The sequence below is a fragment of the Carlito syrichta genome, unplaced genomic scaffold, assembly GCF_000164805.1.
Source record: "Carlito syrichta isolate Samal-C Ts95f unplaced genomic scaffold, Tarsius_syrichta-2.0.1 Scaffold303895, whole genome shotgun sequence".
Classification (NCBI taxonomy): Eukaryota; Metazoa; Chordata; class Mammalia; order Primates; family Tarsiidae; genus Carlito; species Carlito syrichta.
Window position 1 is genome coordinate 291518 of NW_007247991.1, and position 22598 is coordinate 314115.

Here is a 22598-nt window from a genome sequence, read left to right on the forward strand (position 1 = left end):
CGTCCTGAAGCCAGGCCACAGGATCCGGGACTTACCACATTTCCTTTCGGGCCCGGTTGGCCATCCATACCCGTCACACCCTACATGAGATTTTAACAAGAAAATCAGATACTGAGTGTGGAAGACTCGACAATGCCCAAAGGAAGAGCACGCTCAACACAGCTCAGATTCCTGTCCCACAATGTACGGACTCCAGCACAATATTTGGGGAAGGGGAACTTCTTGATCTTAAATCTCTTCCCCAGAGGGTCCACTCGCCAGCCCAGAAACCCTCAGCTAAGGGTTAAGCAAGCAACCAGACCCCGGCATTCTACGGGGCAGGTTCCGGGTTCTAGAAAAGCAGGTCTGCCCACCAGGACAGAGAGCCACTGGAACCAAGGGCTTCAGCCTCCTTCCAGAACTTTCACAGAAGCTACTGGAAGATCTTTTTTTTTTTTTTAAGTTGGGACCTCACTGTCACCCAGGCTGGAGCGCAGTGGCAGGATCACAGCTCACTGCAGCCTCTACCTCCTGGGCTCTGGCAATCCTTCTGCCTCAGTCTCCTGAGTTGCTGTGACTACAGGCATGCGCTGCCACTCCTTGCTAATTTTTTAATTTTTTTGTAGAGACAAGGTCTCGCTATGTTGCCCAGGCTTGTCTTGAACCCCTGGGCTCAAGTGATCCTCCCGCCTCAGCCTCCCAAAGCGTGGGGATCAGAGGTGTAAGCCACCACGCCAGGCTGGAAGTTCTTTCAAACAGGGTGGAAACATGGCAGTTTGGGCTACTGTTTATAACCAAAAGCACCTACAATGTACTAGAAAGGAATGCAGCCAGCATGGAAGGGAAGAGCTGTAAAACCAGCTAGCCTCGGGCTTTCACCTGCAAGCTCACATCAGCCAGGGCCGCTTCTTTTGCATGTGAGCATTAAAGACACCCACACCTCACACCAGCTGCAGGTGTGCAGAGTGGTCAGTACAGGTTTGCTGCCCCAGTGCCCGAGGGAGCCACTAACTAGCTGGGCAGTGAACTCTCGAGGACTGTGATGGGGACAGACATGCAGAGAGGTGACAGAACTTACGGGAGGTCCTGGAGGGCCTGGGGGCCCCTTTGGCCCAAGCAGACCACGTGGTCCCTGCAAGAGGAAAGCAAAGGTTTAAGCTCAGCTAGAAATCCCGACTTTCCTCCCTGTCCCCAAGCCCCACTCGGCTCCAACACCACCCAGAGCCTTGGCTGGGGACACCGGTCTCCACATCCCCCGGGAGCGTGACCGAGACTCCCTCCCACCCCACTTCAGCTCCTCACTCTGTCCCACCTCAGTGCGGAAACCAGGCAGGGAACCTGGGTTGATGGGGCCTCAGATGGTGCACCAGGGACACCCACAGGGAAAGGGGGGCTTTCAAGCCGGCCGGCGCCTTTGACAGGTGCTCAAGGCAGGCAGACAGGCACAAAGCTCCCCTGGAGAAATGCCACACAATTATATTCCACCAAATGGAGCGCCTTTGTCCAAGGCTTGTTACTGGCTCCCTCTTGGATTCCTCTCCGCGGTAACATTCAACTGTGCTTCTGATATCAGAGAGCCCGAGGGTGGAGAGTCAGGAGAAACTAGGTCTCTGATGGGAACCTCATGGCTAAACGCACGGAGATGAGGGGTGGAGCTCAGATCTTTTTCGGGACGGCCACACTGGCCAAGAGCTATCACTCCCTCCCCTGGCAGTGAGGGGCATGTGTGGTGGGGGGTGGGGGGACACAGCCCTGGGATGGTATTCAAGAGTCAAATCTGCCTGGACCATGCACGCCCACCCTGCATGTGGGAGATTATCAAGCCTTTCACAAGAGACATGGACTTCAAGTGCCCTTAATTTCAGATTCAGCAGGAGAGAAATCCTTCCCATGTTCATCACCTGTTAAATGTTTCCTTCGTTATTTTAATACCTAGTCCCATAAATGTTTTTTAGAAGCTAATAACCCAGAAGGTATTGCTTCAACATGTGTTCAGGAGAGAGCGGTGTTGATGAATTCTCCTGAGTGGCTAATCAGACATCTAGGGTATAATTTAGTCCCAAATGAATCTGCAAACGCCGGCCCCCTGCCCCTCTCCGCGTGGCCTTTGCAATATTTCTCATCAATTAGCATTGCCAGATGCATACGCCGTGCTGCCTTCGGTAACAAAAAGAGAGATGTTTTAAAGCCACAATAAGTGAAAAGTAATGAATACCCCATCATTGAGAAAATGTGCTTTGAGCCTAAATGTAAGGCAGAATAAGAAGGACAGCTTTCCAGAGCCCAGAGCAGAGGCACATGGTTGGGGGCATCCATGGCTGGCGGGGCAGCCATCGGACCTGACACAAGGTCGGGTTAGGGGCGTCCACGCCTGGAGGGGCAGCCATCGGACCTGGTGCAGGGTCAGCTGGGGGCATCCACGGCTGGAAGGGCAGCCATGGGACCTGACACAGGGTTGGCTGATTCAGGCCTGTGACTGCCCCTGGATGCCCACTGTGATGCTGTGGGCTGACCACCATGCTGACCCTGGATGCCTGCTGACACCCCTGGGGGACTGTAATGCCCCAGGACGGCCACAGTGCTGCCTCTGGACACCCCTCATGAGGGATGCCCACCATGATATCCCTGGACATCCACAGTGAGCCACAAGATGGCCACCATGCTGTCTCTGGATGCCCACTGTGCTGTCCCTGGGCACTCACCATGATGGATGTCCACCACGATGCCCCTGGATGTCCACAGTGATGACCCTTGGTACCCACTGTGACATCCCTGGATGCCGCCATGACACCTCTGGACGCCTGCCACGCTGCCCCTGGATGCCCACTGTGACACCCCTAGATGCCCACCACTACCCTCAGAGCTGAGCTTCCCCCTGCAAGAGGCTCAGATGTCCTCCTTAAAGGTACCAGGCCAGCCACTCAAGTGCTCCCTCTCTCCTTTCCCTGGGAAATGCCCAGATGTCTGTCCTCAGGTGGGGTGGGCCCCTCTAATCTGCGCTCCTAGCTGACCCCAGACCCTGCTCCAGGGGCCGTCTTCTTACGGAGCCCTCCTCACAATGATCACCCATGACCCAACTGGGGTCGACTTACAGGTTCTCCAGGCAGCCCCCTGGGCCCAACTTCTCCATCGTCACCCTGGAGCAGAAGAAAGGCAGGATTTTAGGGTCAAGGCTATAAAGCCCGCACTCCAGGGGCTGCTTCAGCATATACCAGATTTACCAGTCCCAGCAGCCTCTGGAAAAGCCTGAAAGGTCCTCACTCCTGGGAGCTGCTAGGTATGCACACGGGCACTGCAGGAGACAGGTGAGGCTAGAGGCTCTGGCACGCCCCCTCAGGAGCTCACAAGCCCGGGTTCCAGGGGAAGCTGGGTGGGAAGATCGTCTACTTCAAGCATCCGTGGCCCATGTGAATGGCGGACACTGGGGTAGAGGCATCGGGGAGACCCACGAGATCCCCCAGGCCACCCTCGAGGGAACCAAACATCTCTGCCAGGGTCCTAACGGCCTGGGGCCCAGAGCCAGGAAAGTCTCTCCCTCTAGCTCTGGCAGAAATGCTTGCCTTATCCCACTGGCTTACCCCCAGGGCTCCTGGTCAAGGTACCTCCCACCTTCCCACACATGCAGCATGCATGCTCACACACAGCCTGCCCACACACATGCACACACGCACACATACATACACGCAGACATCTTATGCTTGTACATGCACACATGCATGTGTAAACACACACACCCTGTGCACATACAGGCACACACAGCCATGCCTGCATGCGTGAACACAGGTACACACAAGACCCCCTGTGCATGTACATGCACACACATGTCCACACAATACACCCTGTGCACATACACATTATATACCCTGCCCACATATATACACAACTATGCCTGCATGTGTGCACACAGGCACATGTAGATACCTTGTGCATGTATATGCACACACTCATTTGTAACACACATATCCTATGCACACACACATAAAAACCCGGTGCACACACAGCCATGCCTGCATGCATGCACACAGGTACACACAGGCATAATGTGCATGTATATACACACATACATGTGTAAACACACACACCCTGTGCACACACATACACCCTGTGTAAACACACACATACACCCTGTGCACACACATCCATACACAGCCTTGCCTGCATGCATGCACACAGGCACACATAGATACCTTGTGCATGTATATGCACACATGTACACACAGCCATGCCTACGTGCATGCACATAGGTATACAGATACCTTGTGCATTTATATGCACACTCATGTGCACACACACATACACACCCTATGCACACACATGCACACACAACCATGCCTGCATGCATGCACACAGGAACACACACTTTGTGCATGTATATGCACACACACACGTGCAAACACACACTCCCTCTGCACACACACACATGTACACACAGTCATGCCTGCATGCATGCACACTGGTACACGCAGAAACCCTGTTCATGTACATGCACACACGCACAGGCATTTCCTCCGAATCAAGAAGCACAGACATGCAGAAGGACCCCTGCCTCCTTCCTCATCTTACAGCAGCCTGTGTTGAGGCCCAGACAGGAGGAGCTGCCTTTATAGCATCAGCCTGAAAGCTGGTGAGAGAGCAACACCCCTGGAGCCTGCTCCCCCTCCTCACTTCCAGGGCTGCTCAGGCCTTTTCCCTGAAGGCCTCCTCACACTTGGAGAAACTGTCCGAGGGACAGCGGTGCAGGGAGGGAGGAGTTTGAAAATCCACAGCCATGCATGTCTCCATGCCCAGTCACGTGGGCCATGGTCCAGAGTTCATGCCCCACCTTCGGCCCCGAGAAGATGCGTGTGACAGACACCAAGGGCTCTGGGTGCACACCCCCCTCTGGGAAGCTAGACCCTGCCCATGTGCCTGTGCTCGAGATCAGCTCCTCCTCACTGCACTCTGTCCCCCGCGCTTCATCCTCATGGTCACGGTCACGTGCCCCTCGCCACTTCCAGGCCCTGAGTTCCTTCCTACCCGTCCTGCTCTGCTCCCCCATCCCTGCACTCCACCCCCCTGCATGCCCTGTCCGACTCATCGCCCAGAGACCCTGGACTCATAAAACGCCGGGCATCTTTCCCCCCAGTGGGGTAGGGAACCTATCTCCTGCAATAAGAGGACCCCCGTGACAGCCTGCCCTGAGATCTGCCCGCTGGTAAGAACCATTGAGAAAAGGTACATTCTTACAACCAGCGCCGGATTGCTGTGCCCACCCAGGGTTCTCATCTTCCTCCCAGCCCACCCGATCCCAGCAGGCCAACGCCGCTGCCATGGCCTTTCTCCTTGGATTTCCTGTTCCAGCCCACTGAGGCACAGGGCAGAAAGGTGCCACCAGGGGACGACAGGATACATACCCTTTCTCCATCCTCTCCTGGAGGTCCTGGCGGGCCGGAAGGACCAGGATCACCCTAGGAAGTGAACATGCCAACGTTAGCCACCTCCAAGCAGGTCACTCAGGGAACGTCCAGCCCTGCTGTGTTTGCCCCCAAGAATCCCAAGCCCTTGCAGGACCCTTCTGGTGTGGGAAGAGATTCTTTGGGGGGTCCTGGGTGCTGAAAGCTGGGCTGATGCCGTTGAGACTCTTGCCTGGGTCTCCCTGGAGGCCAGGAGACAGGAGGGTTGTTGGACTAAGCACCCAACAGGATTGGGCGGGCTGACATGCAGGCACCCTCCAGTTACTGAGCCGGGTCTGGGCTACCCGAGGCCTGAATATTCTGGGTGAAGCAAGAGTGCATCACCCCTTGGAAAAGCCACCAGGCTGCAGCTTCAGAGCGCACATGCAGTCAGCGCTCAATATGTGCTCATCGGTCAGTCAAGAGGACTGGGATGAATCAGGGGTTGCCTTTGTGGCCCTACAGGTTTCACGGGGTGGTTGGAGAATGTTGGTGCAGCAGCTTTGGATAAACAGCACCAGCCCTTCTCACACATCACAGAAGGCAGCGGGCGTTCCTATTGGCAAATCAACAAACGTGCGTGTGTGCCTGTGTGTGTGCCCAAAGCCATGTGCCCGTATGTCCCGAATGTGCTAAAATATAAAAGAGCCATCAAAGAAATCGACTTCAAAGAAAACAGGTAAGAGAAATTACCCAACTAGCTGCAAAGCCACCATGCTGGGTCCGCCCCAAATAGGATGAGAAGACCAGGGCAGTGGTCAAGTGTGGCCCTCACCTCACTCCTCCGTAATAGTAGCAACCACTAGAGACTGTCCCCAGCCTCCTGGGACCACTGCTTTAGTGGGTGTCCTGGGCAAAAAGTGGACCACAGCGTCCTGGGCAACTCCTATGGGGGCCGCGACTTGGCTGCCCCAAATGGGAGAGGAGCCACTAAACAGAAAACAGGTCTCTAAAGGGAAGGATGGCCAGCTCCTTGCCCCGTCCACGCCCCTTGAGGGAGCAGGCCTGTCTGGCTGGCTCACGACCCGCTGCAGATGGGAACTCCCTTCTCTCCATCACATGTCCTGGGATTCCTTTCCATCTGCTGGCACCCTGAGGTTCCTTCAGTGACCACGTTGGAACAGAAGGGACCTGGTCCCATGAAGGAGAGCCAGGGCTGTCCAGAAAGGCCTCCCGAGTCACAACTCTGCTACACAAAATCGCACCTGCCTCTGACAGAGGAAACACTCACCCTGTGGCCCTTCTCGCCCGGCAGACCAGCCAGGCCGTCGAAACCGCGGTCACCCTGTGAGAAGACAGAAAGGAGGCTTCAGACACCACTCGCAAACAGGGACGCAGGGATGGCCACCTGCCTAGAGCCATGGTTCATGCAGCGTCTGCCACCCTGGACCCCCCTGCCCGGATCCTTCACTGCAGCTCTCCACGGTCCCCACCTCCTCTGCCCAAACACCAACATGGGCCCCAATGGGACTTAGACATGCGGAATTTCGGGTGTGTGGACGTGTCTGCTGCTGGTCTCCCCACACGACGGAGCCCCAGGGGAGCAGGAGCCCTCTGCCTGTGTATCATCATGTCCTTGGTGCCAAGGGGCTGCCTGCAGACAGCAGGTGCTCACGTTCACCCAGAGGACGGAAAAGCACTGTGTGTGTGCCCCCAGCTCCCTGGCCAGCCTACTTTCTGAGCCTCTCCTGGCCAGCCTTTCTGAGCTTCCCTTTGGCCGGCTTTCTTTCTGACCCTCCCCCTGGCCAGCCTTCTTTCTGAGACTCCTCCTAGCCAGACCTATTTGTTTGGGGTTTTTCTGAGTTGGAGTCTCACTCTGTCGCCTAGACTAGAATGCAGCGGCCGCTCCCGGCCACCGCAGCCTCGACCCACTGGGCTCCGGCGATCCTTCCGCCTCAGCCTTCCAAGTAGCCGGAACTCCAGGCACGTGCTACCACGCCCAGCTAATTTCTTGATTTATTGTAGAGATGAGGTCTCGCCAAGTTGCCCGGGCGGGTCTCAAACCCGCGGGCTCAGGCCATCCACTCACCTCAGCCTCCCAAAGAGCGGGATGACAGGCTGAGCCATCGAGCCCTGCTCAGACCTATTTCTAAGCCTCCCCTGGTTGGCCTTCTTTCTGTCCCTCTCAGAGCCAGGAACAATGCCCTACCTCACAGGTGTGCAGACCCTGCAGGGTGATGTCAAGGGTAACATATTTCAGGCTCTCAGTCGTTTTGTTGTCGAGTAGACAACAGTCTACTGAAACAGATTCAACGAGACTGCCTTTTCCTTTGGTCACCCTCGTTCCCTCGTTAGCTGGGGACTCAGTGGGATTCACTTAGAGTTCAGCCATGCCGCTTCACAGGCAGCGGGTGCAGGGGACACCTGGCACTTCTGTTGACCCAGTTTCTACTCCACCTTCCAAATCACAGCTGTCCCCAGTGTGAGACTCATCGGAGAAGGTCAGTGTTTCCTCTGGCCCCTCCCATGGCCCTGGACAAAGGCATCTAGGAGCTAAGAAGGGGGAGAGACACTTCCTACCCAGGTCAGGACAGAGGGCTGGGCACACAGCAGCACAGCAGCGGGGAAGGGTGGCTTCGATGGCACCCATGGGTGCACTCTGGGCAGGCCTGTTTCACGCCCATGTGGGTGCCCCTACGTTCACCTATGGACAATGCCCGCTTGCACCTGCAACACCCAGGAGCCCAGACATCCCCAGTGTGGACAAGAAGACCTCTTGTCCCCAGGACCCGGGACTCATCACATGCGCCTACATCTGACCCATGGGTGTGGCCTCACCACCCGCATGGTCATGAATGGATTCTGGTGTGGAGACTTCACCCCCACCCCTGCTGTCACCCTTGTAAAAGGAGCAAGTTTCCCTCTTGAAAACGAACTGCAACTGTTGTACTTGCTGGTAAAATACTCCCCTCAACCCTGTGTCCGAGTCAAAATGCCAGAGTGACTGAGCCACTTGTCATCACATTCTCTTTTGTGAGTCAGAGTCTCCCTCTGTTGCCCAGGCTAGTACAGTGGCACGATCCTGGCTCACCTCAGCCTCAACCTCCTGGGCTCAGGTGGTCCTCCTGCCTCAGCCTCCCAAGTAGCTGGGACTACAGGCAAGTGCCATCATGCCCAGCTAATTTTTCTTATTCTTTGTAGAGACGAAGTCTCACCATGTTGCCCAGGTTAATCTCAAACTCCTGGCCTCCAGTGATTCTCTCACCTCAGAATCCCAAAATGTTGGAATTACAGGCATGAGCCGCCACTCCCAGTTGGATATCACACTCATAGTCATCACATACACAACCAGCATTTTGGTTGTATCATCCACATGACCACAGGAGGACAGTGACACCAGAGCACTGGGAGGGTGGTGAGCTGCTGCCTACCTTGGGGCCAGTCTGTCCGGGCATTCCTCTGGCTCCGTCACTTCCGGCCCGACCCTGGAAGATAGGAGGCAAACTGTCAGTGCAAAAGAGCCCGCGGTTCACTGAGGCCTTGAGTGGTGGTTTTCTATAAAGGAAGGCATGCCTGCCATGGCCACGGCCCCGAGCGGCCAGGCGCATCAGAGGACACGGATCCCAGAGCCCTGGGCTGCTCCATCCCTCACACCAAAGGTCTTTCTGGGTCCTGCCACCCAGACCAAAGGAGGACGGTGCCAATGCCCCTCTGGATTTGAGAAGACAGCACAGTGTGGCAGATGACTCCAGGCTGGAGCAGTAATGTCAACCTGGGGACTGTCAGCTCCGGTTCCAGGTGAGGGGAGCTGCTGACACCATGCATGGCCCGATCCTTCCTAGCATTTGGGGGACAAGTAACAGCCCAGAGACTTGGGAGAGAGAGAAAGGAAGCCTCTGGACAGGTCATTTGACTAAGGAAGAAACTGAGGAACAAAGGGGGGCCTGATTCACTCAGACCACCCTGTTACTCTGAGGCAGGGTCCGAGTGTGAATGATCACCTTGGCCCTGATGGCTACTTTGCGGCCATGATTCCCTGCCATGGCAGACATGCCCACCTCATCTGATGAGATGCCCACAGACTGCTACAGAGCTGAAGGGGAGGCCTGGACCATCCAGGGTTCACTAGGAGGGCCCCACACTTACCACAGGGAGAGCCCCACAAGCGGACAGAGACTCGGCTGGCCCGGCCTGCATTAGATCTGGTCACACCTCCACTCACTAACGAGGCGCCCCCACCAGCCAAATACAGAGAGCTGACCAGCACCCCACTCCCTCATGCCCACGCTCCATGGGCACTCAGCAATGGGTTCATCGCCCACCGACTCACTGCCAAGCCGGGAAAACATCTGGGTAGCAGCTTTGGGTCTCAGAGAACCTCCAAGACAGCAAAGGCAGCCCCAGAGAGAGGCAGAGAAGAAAGAAGGGAGAGATCCAAACAGGCCACGGGGAGGCAGCCGTGTGCCCTGCTGCCCGGGTTAAAGGACACAGGAGGCACTAGGGGTGGGACGTCATCTCAGGAAAGGCACCGAGTTGTGCAGCTCTGATATGAAATGCCACCGCCCTGCCCTGCAAACGGTGCCTATAGGGAGCATCTTCTAAAATGGTCAGACAGTCTTAGAAACCAAGGGATCCTTCACCAGAAAAGCTCACAGGGCTTCACAGTGTGACGTTGCCCTGCAACACATCCAGATGCTTCTACAGCCCTCAAGGATGTGCACCTCGCAGACTGCGCTAGCACACCACCAGAGGGGCCGCTCCCCCTGCCTGGAAGTTGGCCACTCAGCCCGGAACCCCTCTCTCTTTTCCCTCGAGAGCAGGCATGTCCAACCCATGGCCCCCGGGCTGCACGCAGCCCAGGACAGCTAGTCATGCAGCCCCACAAAGCTTTTAACATCATGTGTTGTTTGGCATTTATTTTATTCGTGACTCTGCGCAGCTCTGTTTTTGAAGTTCACGATCATGTCTTATTCGTGATATCACTTTTTGGCAGCACGTACAAGAGAAAATTCAAACAAACATTTCTGATGAGCACCTTGAGAACTCACTAAGAATTGTGACCACTTCCATCAAACCAGATGTCGATAGATTAGTTTTACCAAAACAAGGTAAAATTTCCCACTAGTTTAATATTGCTCTTATTTTTCTAAACTTTATAATAAAAATTTTTAAAAATGAAAGCTGCATTATTATGTGTCTTCGCTAACTATATTAAATAATTTATGTGCAGGCAAGGACAATTCCTCTTTACTCAATGTGGCCCAGGGAAGCCAGAAAGTTGGACACCCCCGGTGTCATGCATCCTTGGGGCAAGTTTAATGCCCTAAAACCCTCACATACACGGGCCTGGGAACAATTCAACCATAAAACACTGCCCTTACCTTTTCCTGTTTCCGCTGGAACCTTGTCCTGACTAAATTACTATCTCTAGTGAAACCAGACAGGTTTTACAGAGATGTGCCAGGGAAACAGGCATATGAAACACTTTTTCAGAATCTGATCCAGGTTAAATTGTCCAAGTGTCTACCAAGAATTCAAGCTGGTGACCCTTGGAATTAGCCACCTAGGTCTCTTTCTGTGCCCAGATCTCCTTCATGGAGCCTTGGACCTGCCCACCTGGGCTTATTCGACCACTTTTATGTATTAACTGCAATTTGCTCCTCAAGACAGAAGCATCCGGAACACCCTGGGAGCTACCTGTTTTTGTCTCATATACTCTGAAACAAAAGCAGTAAATGGTGGCTTAGGTAGGTGACATGCTTTTAAAAGGTTGACACCTGAGGACACCAACTATTTTCTCTTGTTCACTAGAGACGTGCAAGGTGGAAAAGGTTTACTTGGGAGGCCATGATCTGGGTTCATTAGGCCTTCTCTGGCTGGTCTGGACATTTAGACCAAATTATGGATTCAAACACCTGGCCTCAAGCAATCCTCCCACCTCGGCCTCCCAGAGTGCTGGGATTACAGGTGTGAGCTACCATGTCAGCCGATTTTCAACAATTTATAAACACGTCATAAAGAAATGAACTAGTTCTGTCCAGGAGAATGACACACCAAATGGAAAATCTCACAAGGAAACCCAGTGAGGTGCTGGGGAGCTTGAACAGGTGGTTGGCAGACTCCCCAGAATCGGGGCCACTGCTGGGGAATGAGGCTGTCCACAGACAGAAGCCCACCAACAATTCTGTCTTCTCAACGCTTGCTGCCCAAGGGCCTGGGATATCAACTTTTATTAAAAATTTCTCCTAAGTGAAATGATTGGGCCCAAGACAGAAGCCAGGTGTGGGGACGGGCCAGCTGTGTCTGCCCCTAGGACAGAGGGTGCGCCTCTGCTGGGCTACTGGCTCCCACACAGCCTGGGAGGTGGAGCAGCCTTTCTCTGCAGCTGGGCCCAGCCTGCCCCGTGAGGCACTGCTGGGGGGTGACCCCACCCCAGATTCGATCTCACACCCTAAACACTCACCCGTCTTCCAGGTTTCCCTGACGGGCCAGGCGGGCCCTGCACACCACGGGGACCCTGTCAGGAACCAGAGGACAAAGGGTCAGTGACACGTTCGTTTTTTTCAGGAAAAAAGAGCAAAGCCTTGTCGCAGCACTTGTCAATGTAGCCCGTGACCGCCTGTCCAGGCTTGCCAACACGTGGCATCTTGGGAACAGGGCACAGATCTGCAACTTGGAGTAAGGGCTGGGACAAAAAACACCAGCTCATTCCTGTTACAGATATCAGGGTTCTTTCTGTTCCACTCTCAGCATCACATAAAGCGATGACAATCCCCCTAATGACCCTGAGGACAAGTAGCAGTGGGGTCCCGCCATCCTAGTGGTCCTAGCAGTCACCACCCCCAAGAATGGAGTGTCCCCTTCAGAGGGCAAAGGCAAGGTCTCCACCTACCTGAGGGCCCATGTCTCCCGGCTCGCCCTTCAAACCTCCGCTCCCGGGAGGACCCTAGGGAGACACGCTGTGGTTAGTGTCCACTCAGAGGAGGGACTTGAGCCGATGACAGCTGTCAGGGTGGCAGGGGGACAGCTGCAGGGGGATAGCCACACAGGGACCCGCCCAAGGGGACAGGGCTCCTCTATAACCCACAAGGCCTGCTTTGAATGGACCAGAGAGAAGAAGATGACTTTTCAGGAGCAGGAACATGCAGCTGTCTGGATCTCCTTCTTATCTGGGATGGAATTCCAGACGGTGGCACTCGCAAGAACACAAAGCCCTTAGAGACCTTTCTTCCTCCGAATGAACTTGACCAGGAATCATTACAGTCCGTGGCCTCGGGAAGTGTGTGTGCATGCTCGGGTCCTCCAGGGGGTGGGAGGACAACCCTGAGTCAGCCCCCATGTAGAGGACTGAGACCGGACCCAGCAGCCAGCAGCAAAGCCAGCAAGAGTCCCTGCTGTACTGAAGTCCTGTCACCTTGCATATTCAAGAAGGCCCACTGTGGAGGCCCACTGTGGAGGCCCCAGAGCCCAGGCCCTGTGTCCTGGGTACACCCTAGATACACACCGCACACTTCTTGTGCAGCACAGACCCTAGGGGACAGCTAAGTCAAGACCACAGGCCAGGGCAGGGCAGGAAGTCCCGTGGCTTCCCCACATGGAGTTCTCCTCAAGTCTAAAACAAGGCTGTGAGGATCGTTTCAGGAGGCAAAGCCACAGCCTATAGATACATGGGGAGCTCTGAGACTTCCAGTCCCCTGGCCACCACAGGCCCCGTCCCTCCCAGGAGCTGCACTCCCCAGCTGAGGTGTCCTTGAGGGTAAGCCGTGGGGTGATGGCTTATAGTCATTCTCTGTTGGAGCTCAAACGCTTCCCCTTCCTCCAGCCCTTCCAGCTTCCTTCCTGTTTAGGACGGAGGTGGGGGCCACTTCCCAGGGATTGCCATGTCAGCTCCACCCAGCACAGACGCCCCTGAGCAACCTCAAGACACACCCACCCACCCCCACGAGAAGCTGGAGCAGCATCAGGACACCCCTTGTCCCTGTGGGCCACCCTGCGTCCCCAGAGCTGCACAGCCACCAGCCCCTGCGTGCAGTGTCCCCGCCCCTGACACAGCACCCACCAACTAAGCCTTGCTGACAACTTACCACGGGGCCAGGTCTCCCTGTGAGACCCATCGGGCCAGCTGGTCCCCTCAATGCCAGCTGCAAAGGAAAGTGAGACAAGCTGAGAAATGGTACGGGGCAGCCATGCCCTGGGGGCTGGCTCCTGACCCTGAGACGTGGCCCTGAGAGGGCAGGGGCAGACAGATAGGGCTGGGACGGGAGGCTCTGGAAGAGAAGGCCACATAGGGCCCCCAGAGCCCACAATTGCTCCCCGGGGCTCTCAGAACCAGAAGGAGGGAGACAGAAGCTGGCAAGGGGAAAGCAGGGTTAGCACCCACCTCCTCCTTCTGGGGAGGACTCCATCCAGCCCAACCAGAGAGGACCCCACATGTCCTCCACCCCTTGGCTGAATGTGAAATGAGGATCTTCTCTAGACTGGATAGGGGGAGGATATTCATACCTGAGGCATCTCAGGCACTCCCCGGCACCTGGGGACATATTTTGGGGGTGCAGGAACCCACATGCCTTGGGTTCTCTGTCATCCACTAAAACCACCTTCCTTCCCAAGTGCATCCACCTGCCACGGGGCAGGTTCAACCTGCTTCCTCAAAGAACCCTTTCTATGGTCTTGCGTGACTCTGTTTCCCCAGTAGGACATCATTTGAATTTTAGAAGATTTGTTGCAGTATGAAATCTTATAGGCCCATCACCCACTTGAGGTCAATTAAAAGACGAAGGCTGGGCCACTGCCTTGCTAGAGTCTGGTGTGGCCATGTGCTCTTTGAGCCACGGCTATCGCCATGCTTCCTGGCTTTGGTCCCCCTCCCCCACCTTGAGGAGGTGAATCTTCTTTCTTCCTTCTCTTTCTCTCTCTAATTTACTATTAAACAAACTTTTCTTTTTCTTAACCTCTTTGTGCGTTGCAATTCTTTGCATTTACTCGGATCTCTGGGTTACTGGTGCTGTGCCCCCCCCCATCTATCCATCCCCCCTCACACTGTCCATAGCCTAAAAAAAAGAAAAAGAAAAAGAAAAAAAAAAGACAAAGGCCAGTCAGGCAGGCCTGCATCAATACATCTAGCAGTGGGTCACAGGACTCATTCCACACTGTTTCGCATCATTCGGGCCATTTACTCCATGGAGACAACTCGATACTTACCCTGTCCTGTAATTATCCAAGCGTTCTGATCACTAACATCTACTCTGTGCTGCTCTTGGAGCTGCATAAATATGCCCCAAACAAGGGATTATTTGCAGCTTCCTCGTGTGCATCCTTTGGAGCCACAGCAATTAAAAACGCAGGTCACTAAGTAGCTAATTTGCAGCAAGGAGGCAAACACTTCTCTGTGGACCTCCAGGCTGAGCGTGAGAGGCTCTGGGACCCAAGGATTCTCTCTCGGAGGTGCCCAGCTCCACCCAGCCCAGGGAGCCTGGTCATCACCTCCCGGGGCAGAGGCCAGAAAATGGTGGAAGGTGGGTCCAGTGGCTCAGAGGTGACAAAAGGGCCCAGACACCCCGCCCCACACACACACAGTTAGAACCTTGGAGTGGACATAGACCTCCTGGGAAACCTTTAGAACACTGCCTGTGTGCTCAGGGCTTCCACCGGACAGGGAGGCCTGGGCACTCCCACAGTTCCTGACCTCCACAGGTGGGGGTCAGGAGGTACGTCCCCACCAAGCCCGGCTCTGGGCCAGTGTTCCCAGGTAACGCCAGTCCTTGGGGCTGGGTTTTGTCCCCTGTGGGCCCCCTGGGGACCCAGGCACTACTCACCCTGGCCTGCTGGAGAATGGCTTGTGCCTGGGACTCCTGGGCTGAGACCATGGGGCCTTTGGAGCCTGCGTCGCCCCCGCCTCCGAACCGGAACTGCAGGCACAAGACGAGGGTCACCCCGGGGCGTGTGGACCCCAGGCCAAGGTGGTGCCCACGGGCCTCTGAGCATCAGTGAAGCCTCGGGGGTCTGGTTTGACATCTCTTCCCAAAACCCCCCCACACACACACACTCTGTTCTGCCAGAAGCTGCCCCGCCCCCATCCCTTCTGCCAATTTCAGCCTGGGAACACCCGGAGACCATCCCTGTGTCCAGGAGGCCCTTTCTGGCACCCAGAACATTTCACCCTGAGACCCCTGAGGTCAACAGGATACCAAATCAAGAAAGTTCTGGAATAAAGCCACCACCACGGCCACAAAAGGTGGCAGATGACCACCGAATGAGGCTCGCTTTGCATGCTTCCAAGGCTGCCCCTCGGTTGCTCCCAGCAGATAAGCACGTTTTGGGGGGTGGAGACGGCCCAGTCTCATGCGCTTCCCAATCTGGGTCCCCACCCTGAGGAAGTGGTATTCCTGTCTTCTCTTCCCACCCCAGAAAGTCAGCCCCACAGGAAAGGCTGAGCCTGCATGGGTGTCTTACTACTGGAGAGACGTCATGACCCCACTCCTGGACCCCTGGCCCCATGCCAGGTCTTCCTGGCAGGACATAGGTAACTACTCTAGGAAGAGGTGGGCTCAGATTGAGGTTAGTCTGTGGCTACGTGGATTGTTCTTCTCCAAAATACAGTCGGCTGCATTTGGAGCCCAGAGCGCATCTGCCCCAGCCTCCACCCACCCCACAGACGAGGGTACTCACAGGCAGCATGAGCATGGTCCCTGGAGGGCCGGGCAGGCCGTCGGCCCCAGGAAGGCCAGGGCGTCCAGGGGGACCCTATGAACAAGGGCCAAGAAAGGGTCAGAGTGCAACGGGGGTTGGGGCAGAGCTGCAGCGAGAATGAGGGCCTTGGAAGACACAGCCCGCCCGGGAAACACACTGCGCCCACAGAGAGGGGCACAGGACTCCATGGCAGAGAATGTTCCAGAAAGCCTCAGCCCAGAGAAGGCAGGGGCATGGCTGTGAGCTGAGGGTCAGGAAAGGCTTCAGAGGCAGGGATGAGAAGGGAAGAAAGTCTGAGGTGGACCTCAAGGACTCCAGGGACCGGGCAGGCATCTCCCTGGAGCTTCCAGGCATTCCCAGGGAGCCAGGAGGGTGGAGGGCAGGGTCTGGGGTCCCATCATTCTGGGAATTCCCCTTCTGGGTCTCCACCTCCAACAGGAAACAAGAACTCCAGCCTCCAAGTTTCAACTCCTGTGCCATCAGCAGGACTCACTTCCTTCGCCAGCTCCAAGCAGCCTTGGTTGCCCAGACAGAAGACAGGAGTGACCACATGCTCAGACAGACACTCAAGAGGGCCACTGAACAGAAGGCCATCCACCGGACACTCACTCATCCAGGACACCATCCAGAACCCAAGCACATGGCATCCACAAACCCAGCCAACCTGCCCCCAATACAGGACAGACGTCCCCCGGCTGGATTCCTGAGGAATGCTGGCCAGCCTCAGGACTAGAGGTGAAACGAACAAGACGGTTTAATTTCAAAACAATGTTTTATCACTCAGCTATTTCAGGGACACAGGCAGACCCCCCACAGCTCAAGGTCAACGAGGCTCACTGTGCATGGACACGAATGTCCAACTCCGTGAATCACACTCCAGTGTAACTGGTGGGGGCCGGCTTCTGTCTTCCATGTCAGGAACAGCTGCCTGTGCGTGTGTCCCCAGTGTGTCCGGTGCTCACACCACTGGAGCGAGATGCTCCCAGCGAGAAGACCCAAGATGGACTTCCAATTCCCAGCCAGAAACCACCCAGAACCTGAGCCGTTCCCCTAGAACTGTCCAGGAGGGTGTGGAACCATCTGGGCCTGACCCAAAACTTGCCTGCCATGTCTTTCATAGTTATTTTTTAAGGTTTATTATACACATAACTCATGTTCTTGCAAAATGTCGTAGGATACAGATTGATAGAGCGAAAGTAAAAGCCCACTTCTGGTCACCAGATGTAACCAGTGTTCAATTCCCACACGTGCAACGGGCAGGGTTAGAGATCCACATGCCAGAGACACATTCTGTAATGTGCCCATCACCCTGCCAGGGTATGTGGCTTGGAAGGTGCGTTCTTTTCTTTCTTTTTAATTATTTTATTTTAGATTCAAGGGGTACATGGGCGGATGTGATACATGCGTCTATTGCATGAGGGAGACGTTTGGGTTTTTACAAAGCTCATCATCCAGGTGGTGGGCACAGTGCCCATAGCGGGTTTTTCCAACCCTCCTTCCTTCTTCCCTTCCCCCTTTAAGGGTCCCCAGTGTCTGTTTTTCCCATCTTTGTGCCTGTAGATGAAGGGGGACCCAAAAAACCCGTAATTATCTCTCGGAGGGCGGGCCTCTCGTAGTAGAGGTCTCCCTCCCTAGGCAAGTGTTCTAGGAACCCACTGGCATCAGTAGCCCAGCTAGTGTTGTGAGAGGCTGCGATCAGCTTCAGTGAACTTTTTTTGGAGATTCTTTCAACGCGTTTGCCCATTTCATGGCGCGTGATTTACAAGCACACCTGCCCACACCGCACTGAGTGTTCAGCGGTTTTTGACCCCAGATGGCATGATTTCATCTCTCCCCGAGTGACTTTTTTTGTTTCCCCAGATGAAAAAAGTCCTCAAAGGGAAACACTGGCCGATGGGTAAGAGGTGAGACAAAAGATGGCAGAAACAACAAAAGGCATCAAAATGGATGAGTTCAAACACTGTTTTGATCAGTGGAACAAAGTCTCGAGAGGTATGGGAGCATACTTTTAAGGTGAACAGTTTAAACATGTAAGAATCAATATACTTTTTCTACAGATAGATTCTGGGTTGTTTTGGGTCCCCTCTTATTTATTTCAGTGTTTACCCCCGCTTACTCATAGGAGTGTGAACACACCGCGTTTTCTTTCTTTTTTAACAGGACTGTCCCTACACATTGTTCTGCAATTCACTTTCCCTTCGCCGCAAATCATGGCCTGTCTGTGTCGACCTCATTCCTCTCCTTGCTGTGGAGTTTCCCACGCACGAGGACACATCATTTACCTAAGCTGTCCTTCCCTGACACATGCTGGTTGGTTCCAATTTGTATTATGCCCACACTGTCGCAGTGGATACTCTGACATATTCTGCAAGCAGAACTGCTGGGCCAAAGGATTTACACATTGAAAAAAAAAATTTGCTAATGAAAGCCAGGTGCAGTGGCTCATGCCTGTCATCCCAGCACTTTGAGAGGCTGAGTTCGAGACCAATCTGGGCAACATAGTAAGACTTCACCTCTATGGAAATCAAAATATTAGCCAGGTATAGTGGCTGGTGCATGCCTGCAGTCCCAGTTACTTGGGAGGCTGAGGTGGGAGGATCGTCTGAGCCCAGCAGGTGGAGGCTGAAGTGCACTCTGATTGTGCCACTGTACTCCATCCTGGGCAACACAGTGAGACCCTGACTCAAAAATAAATAAATAAATAACTTGCGAATGGATGCCAACAAATTGCCCTCACCTGCCATCCTGGGGGGGGGGGGAGAATTATCAGAAGATAAGAATCCTGTTTTAAAAAGGTCCAGAACGATGTCTCACCTTTGAAATGGTATGCTGACAGCCGCTCACAGCTGAGCATTCTGTGTTAGAATCGATCCCAGACCAAACCCTGCATTTAAAACTCGGGGTCAGCGTCTCCCAAGGACGAGCCGCTGTCTATGTGGTACATGCATGTGTGTGTGTGTGTGTGTGTGTGTGTGTGCGCGCGCGCAAGCGCTCCTATTCGCATGAGGACCATTTACAAAGCCCCTCCCTGCAGCGCACCCGCTCCCTGCTCTTTCTAAGCTATAGCGGTGAAGATTCGATCTCAGGGACCGTGAGAGCCATTTCCCCACTAGTGCCCCCTCTACAACTAGAACCATTCCAAGGAGCCAGAATGTAGATAAACAGAACAATCCAAGCCCTGGAGGAAAGACACGGTTTGGAGGAGAAAGGAAAGACTCTCCTTGCCTGCCCATGAATCCTTCCAAAGTGTTAAATAAAACCCGACACAAGTCCTCACAGCCACCAACGGGAGACTGCATTTACTATCACGTGGAAAAACTGTCAGCTCGGTTGGGTGCGGTGGCCCATGCCTGTCATCCCAGCACTTCGGGAGGCCGAGGCAGGAGGATTGCTCAAGCCCAGGAGTCCGAGATCAGCCTGGGCAACAGAGCCATTTCTCGCCTCTACAAAAAATCAAAAAAATGAACTGGGCATGGTGGTGTCTGCAGTCCCAGCTACATGACACCCTGTAATGACTCCCACAAGGTGGCCTTGGAAGAGTCCCAGCCCCTGCACGCTGACATTACTTATCACCTTCCCAGGAGACCTGACCCAGCCCTTCACCCATTCACCCAAACATTCATGGGGTCCATACTCTGCACCGGGCAGCAGGCCAGGCCCTGGGTAAGCACCCATGAAGACCCATGCACGCTCCTTCTTTCTCTTCTCTGCCAGGGAGCCCTCCAGTCATGAGCTCGAAATCAACCCTTTTGCACTCATAGCAGAGCTCATTAGAACAGGAAATAAACACAACGCTCCGTTGTTCGAGAACCTGCAGGCTGCAGTACTGGGAGTGCCCACCAGGGGTCAGAAGGATATCATGGTGGCCGGGTGAGGGCTGGGGGTGGCCCCATCTCCCTCCTGCCAGGACATAGGGACACAAGGACGCCTCATCTGACCTAGGACAAGCTTCTCCCTGGGTCTGGTGCTCGATTTCCAATGAGTCACGTGTGCGTGGGAAGGAATCAAGGCCAAGGAAGTCCTCAGACTCAGGAAGAAATGACATGGAAATCTACATAACGTGGCCACTTGGGGCTAGGCACAGAAGGCGTCCTGGTGCTCTTCAGTTATTACTACTGTTGTCATTGTTGTTTGTTGGGCCAGTGGAGGGCCCCCGAGCCACCGCCATGAGCTGACTACTGGCAGCCTCCATAGCAGTATTGCACGGGGCCAGGCGATGGCCCACCTCCATGGATATCTAGAGAGGGGCTGGCATTAGGGGCACCCGGGTGAGGGGCAATTTGAAGGAGGTGATCAATGTGGTCAGTGTCATCTCCACATCCAGGGAACCTCCCGGGTCACAGAGCAGGAAGGATACACAGACAAGCCCATGGAGCACGGGACCGTGGGGAACCAAGTCAACCTCTTACCCTTTCTCCAGGGTCACCGACTTGGCCAGTGGGCCCCATTGTTCCCGGAGGTCCAGGAAGACCCTAGAATTAAAAATAAAATCAGGACAGAGTTAAAAGGTGCAGCCACAGGGCCAGACCCTGTTCCCATGCAGATAAGCCAGGGCAGCAGGGGCCAGGGAAGCTCTGGGCTCCAGGATGTTTACCGACATGGTGAACCCCCTTCTTTTCCAGCTAGGAGACTTTAGGGGTGTCAGCCCACAAGTCATGGGAAGATAAAACCTGATACTCACGGCGGGGCCTTCTGGGCCAGGTGGTCCCTCGATGAGCATGCCCTAGAAGACAAAAGAGACAGCGTCTGAGACCACGGGACCCTCCTTCTCAGGACCCCAGGCCTGAGGGGTGAGGACGGCCTCCAGCCGGGTGGACCAGAGGCTCCTAGGCCAGCTCCTGCTGTCCTCGTGGGATCATGGGTGGCAGCTGGCAGCGGAGGGCTGTGGGAGAGGCTAGCAATCCAGGGCAGAGCAACAGCCCTGACCAGTGGCCAGTGGCCGAGAGGTTTCCCTCAAGAACAGTGTCAAGAGAAACACCTGAGGCCAGGCGCAGTGGCTCACGCCTACAATCCCAGCTCTCTGGGAGGCCAAGGCAAGAGGATTGCCTGAGCGCAGGGGTTTGAGACCAGCCTGGGACAATTGGCGAGACCTCATCTCCACAAAAATCAAAAAATTAGCCAGACATGGTAGTAGGCACCTGTAGTCCCAGCTACTCAGGAGGCTGAGGCAGAAGGACTGCCTGAGCCCAGGAGGTCAAGGCTACAGTGAGCCATGATTGTGCCACTGCAGTCCAACCTGGGAGACAGACGGAGACCCTGACTCAAAAAAAAGAGAGAAACACCTGAAGATGCGGAGATGAGAGAAAGGGATTGAGACCACCAGGCAGCCCTCACCTGCCTAAGAGATGGGGGCATCCAGGCAGCCACCCGAGAGAGGGAGTGAACCCCAGGATGAGGGGGCCCAGGAGGATTTGGGAGGATGAGGTAAAAAGACGACGTCTGGCCCCAGCCAGAACCCAGTCCCCTCCTCCCTTCAAGTGGAATGTGCTTCCTCCACACACCCAGTGACTTGTGGGAGGCGCTCCTGGGGGATGGGCAGGGTTGGGGCAGCCCAGAGCCTGTGGGAATCCCTGCCAAGTCCACCTGGACACTCTGCCACCCTCCTCCGCCAGCCCCTCACCTCCCCAGCCAAGGCCCACCTGCCTGGAGTCCCACTCCCACCCCGTCTCACTCTCTAACCCCAAGGGGGACAAGGCCTCCTGCCTTCTTGGTTGGCCTGAGCCCCAGGAAAGCAGAGTGGACAGAGGTCTGAGCAGTAACCCCAGCTTGCCCTTGCTCCCTGGCCCGGGAGGAGCTCCCTGCTCAGGGACCCCGGTCCCAGCCCCCTTTCCAGAGTAGGCCTTCTCTCTTCACAGCTGATCTGGAAACGGCACGGTCAGGCACCCTTACTCCTCCGAATGTCCTCTGTGTATCATGACCCCTTCCAGGGGATCCAGCTCTCTTCCAGGGAGGGAAAAGGCCTCCCGCCCTGGCAAGGAACGGCACAGTGAGAAGATAGTGGGGTGTTAGGTGGGGGTCCGGGAATGCCCTGTGTTCTGTGGGGCCCACAAGGCAGACTTTCTGCACATGTTTCACGGATTAGTGAGCAGTGATGCCCGTCTCCCCGTTCATTGCTGCGGCCGCCCTGTGGTCAGGACAGGGGGAGGAGGAGGAGGCATCCGGCCCATGAGGACGCTCTGCCTCCTATCCCCAGACCAAAGGACAGCATGAGTCACGTGCTCCAGGGATGGTCAATGCTTTGCTCTGAAAGTGGGTGGTCCCCTTGTGAAATTGGGCTTGTGCTCTGGTTTCAAAGTACCTCCGCAATCCAAGGTGTGGAGATGTGGAGCCTTCATAAGGAGACAGGACAGCGAGACTCTGAATGTCATTATTGCAGGAGTGGGTTTGGATGAAAGGATGAGTCTGGTCTCTCTCTCCCCCTCCTCCTCTCTATCTCCCTCCCTCCCTCCCTCACTCTCTCCCTCCCACTCTCTCTCTGTCTCTCTCTCTCCTTCTCCCTCCCCCTCTCTTCTCTTTCTCACTCCCCCCTCCCTTCTTCTCTCTCTCTTCTCTCTTCTT

At 55.1% G+C, this 22598-nt stretch overlaps 1 protein-coding gene across 1 annotated transcript in view; it reads right to left on the bottom strand.

Moving 5' to 3' along the window:
- The window catches only part of COL5A1 (collagen type V alpha 1 chain), a 196482-nt gene that overhangs the window by 79195 nt on the left and 94689 nt on the right, over positions 1-22598 (bottom strand). The window contains exons 13-25 of the mRNA XM_021712966.1: positions 20722-20763; positions 20450-20512; positions 16020-16094; positions 15167-15259; positions 13436-13492; positions 12244-12297; positions 11815-11868; positions 8783-8836; positions 6643-6696; positions 5373-5426; positions 3072-3116; positions 1058-1111; positions 36-80 (exon numbers count right to left, since the gene is read on the bottom strand). Coding sequence (XP_021568641.1) covers positions 36-80; positions 1058-1111; positions 3072-3116; positions 5373-5426; positions 6643-6696; positions 8783-8836; positions 11815-11868; positions 12244-12297; positions 13436-13492; positions 15167-15259; positions 16020-16094; positions 20450-20512; positions 20722-20763 — 744 coding nt within the window. The remainder of the gene's footprint in view (positions 1-35; positions 81-1057; positions 1112-3071; positions 3117-5372; positions 5427-6642; positions 6697-8782; positions 8837-11814; positions 11869-12243; positions 12298-13435; positions 13493-15166; positions 15260-16019; positions 16095-20449; positions 20513-20721; positions 20764-22598) is intronic.